We start from the raw sequence: 2,030 nt of genomic DNA, 5'->3' as shown, positions 1-2,030 counted from the left end.
CACACAGAAACGGGCCTGAAAGGCATAGACCAAATGATTGAGTGGTTACCTCAGGAAAGGCACAAGGCTTAGCATGGGTTGGCAGGTAAACGGGAAACTTAGTTTTGCTATTCTTCTGTATTGTTTGAATCCTGTATAATATGTACTCCTGGGTTGTAGAAACTGTGAAAAACTTCAATGCCAATGCTCCAATCCATCCACGCACAAGTAAAAGAACAGCTCTCCCAGGTGGGAGGCAGGGGGAACCTCCATCAGGACATGCCTAGTATTGTCCTCCCTCATCCCTCCCTGACCCAGTACCCCCCTGGCCCCCCCCCCGATGACCCACACACACTGAAAGAGCAGCCAAGGGGCCTCATTGTAACACTCATTTTTATATAAATATCCGCAAGTCATGTTACAGAATAAGCCCCAGCGGGGAAAAAAGTCAACGTTACGTTTCTGTTAAACTGAGCCCTGCCTTCTAGGTCGGGCCCCAGCCTGGGGGTGCCTGCTGCTTTGGGAAGGCTGGGGCTGCCGCCGAGAGGCTGCTGAAGGAGCTGCCTGTGTGGCCCGCCCCCGGGCCGACCCCCTTCTTTGGTGTGTGGTACATGGTGACCTTCTCTGCCCACCTCCCCAGCCTAGGGCAGGGTTCTGGGGAACAGGGTTCTGGAGGGCAGGGCCCAGGAGTCCTGGGGGCACTTGGAAATGGAGTAGGGGGACTGAGCCACTAAGAGGTGGAGTCTGAAGCTTAGAGATTGAGCCTTTTGGGGGTGGTGGCACACAGAGGTAACAGGAACAAGTGGGGGGGGGGACCTGGGCTGTCAGCCAAGCAGGAAGCATCTGCCCTTCTTTCCAGCCTAGGTACCCAGGTCCCTTCCCCTGTTGCTCTGTCTCCTGCTGACTCCATATTCCCAGGGATATATGCCCTGGGTTCCTGCCTGTCCCCTCCCAGCTCTTCCCTCTACAATCCCCCCTCCCCCCACAGAGAGGCCAGAGCCTAGGAACACAGCACCAGTCTGAGGATTTAATTAACCAGGAAGGGGGATTATTGGGAGGGGCACCCCTGTAAAAATGTACAAAAGGTCTGGGGGGCTATGTGGAAGGGGAGATAAATATGTACATGGAACCCCCCTTCCGTTAGCCCCTCCTCCCCCAGCCCTGAGAGGGCATGAGGACTTGGGTGGTAGGTGAAGGGGAGGGGGGGCACTTTGGCCTCTGGCTTAGTGAGCCCTTGGGGAGGCAGCCCAAGGGCCTAGGGGCCCTCAGAGGGGGTGATGGTGTACCTCTGGAGATCACGAGCTACCACCTCTGACATGACCCCCACTCTCACCTCTCATGTACACACACACACACACACACACACACACACACACCTCCCTCTCTCTAGAGGCTTGTGACCTCTGCCCTCCCAGTGACCCCAAGGCCCATCTGATGCTTGATCTTGTGGGGGTGGGGGCTTCTGCTCCCAAGTTCCATGACCTCAGAGGTGGCTGGTGAGGTCGTGACCTTTGCCCTCCAGCCCCGGCTTGACACCTCAGCTCTAGGACCTTGTCAAAAGGAAAGGGGGATGGAGCTTTGGCCCCCCGCCCCTCCCCTCCCCTCCCCTCCCCTCACCTGTCAGCCCGGGCCGGGCCGGGGGCCCTCGGTGGGGAACTGGGCCGGGGGGCGGGCACCAGCGGAGGCGGCGCGCCCAGAAGGGCTCCTGGGGGGGTCTTGCTGAGCAGGTGAGGGGTTCCCGGGGCCGCGGTGGGCGGCGGCGGCGGCGGCGGGGGCGCCAGGCGGCTGTACAGCAGGGGGTGGGCCGGCTCCAGGCCGTAGAGGCGGGCGGCGGCCACGGCGCCGGGGCCCGTCAGCTCCTCGCCGGCCTCGTAGAAGCGGGGCGGCCTGGCCAGGCGAGGCGGCCCTGCCAGCCAGGCGGGCTCCAGGAAGCCAGCGCAGCGCTCGGGGGGGCTAGGGCCCAGAAACGGGGGCGGCCGGGGCCTCTCGAACAGCAGGTGAAGGCCCTGGGGCCCGGCCGTGGCGGCGGCGGCGGCGGCGGCGGCGGCGGC

General features: G+C 62.4%; 1 protein-coding gene across 1 annotated transcript in view; it reads right to left on the bottom strand.

Moving 5' to 3' along the window:
• Positions 1-360: 360 nt before the first annotated feature.
• Positions 361-2,030, bottom strand: part of FBRS (fibrosin) — a 12,966-nt gene continuing 11,296 nt past the window's right edge. The window contains 1 exon segment of the mRNA XM_044915112.1: positions 361-2,030. This exon segment is cut by the window's right edge and continues 1 nt beyond it. Coding sequence (XP_044771047.1) covers positions 1,593-2,030 — 438 coding nt within the window. The 3' untranslated portion in view covers positions 361-1,592.

Source organism: Neomonachus schauinslandi, chromosome 5 (assembly GCF_002201575.2).
Source record: "Neomonachus schauinslandi chromosome 5, ASM220157v2, whole genome shotgun sequence".
Classification (NCBI taxonomy): domain Eukaryota; kingdom Metazoa; phylum Chordata; class Mammalia; order Carnivora; family Phocidae; genus Neomonachus; species Neomonachus schauinslandi.
Note: the sequence above shows the minus strand (reverse complement) of the source record. Positions and strands in the feature narration are given on the sequence as shown.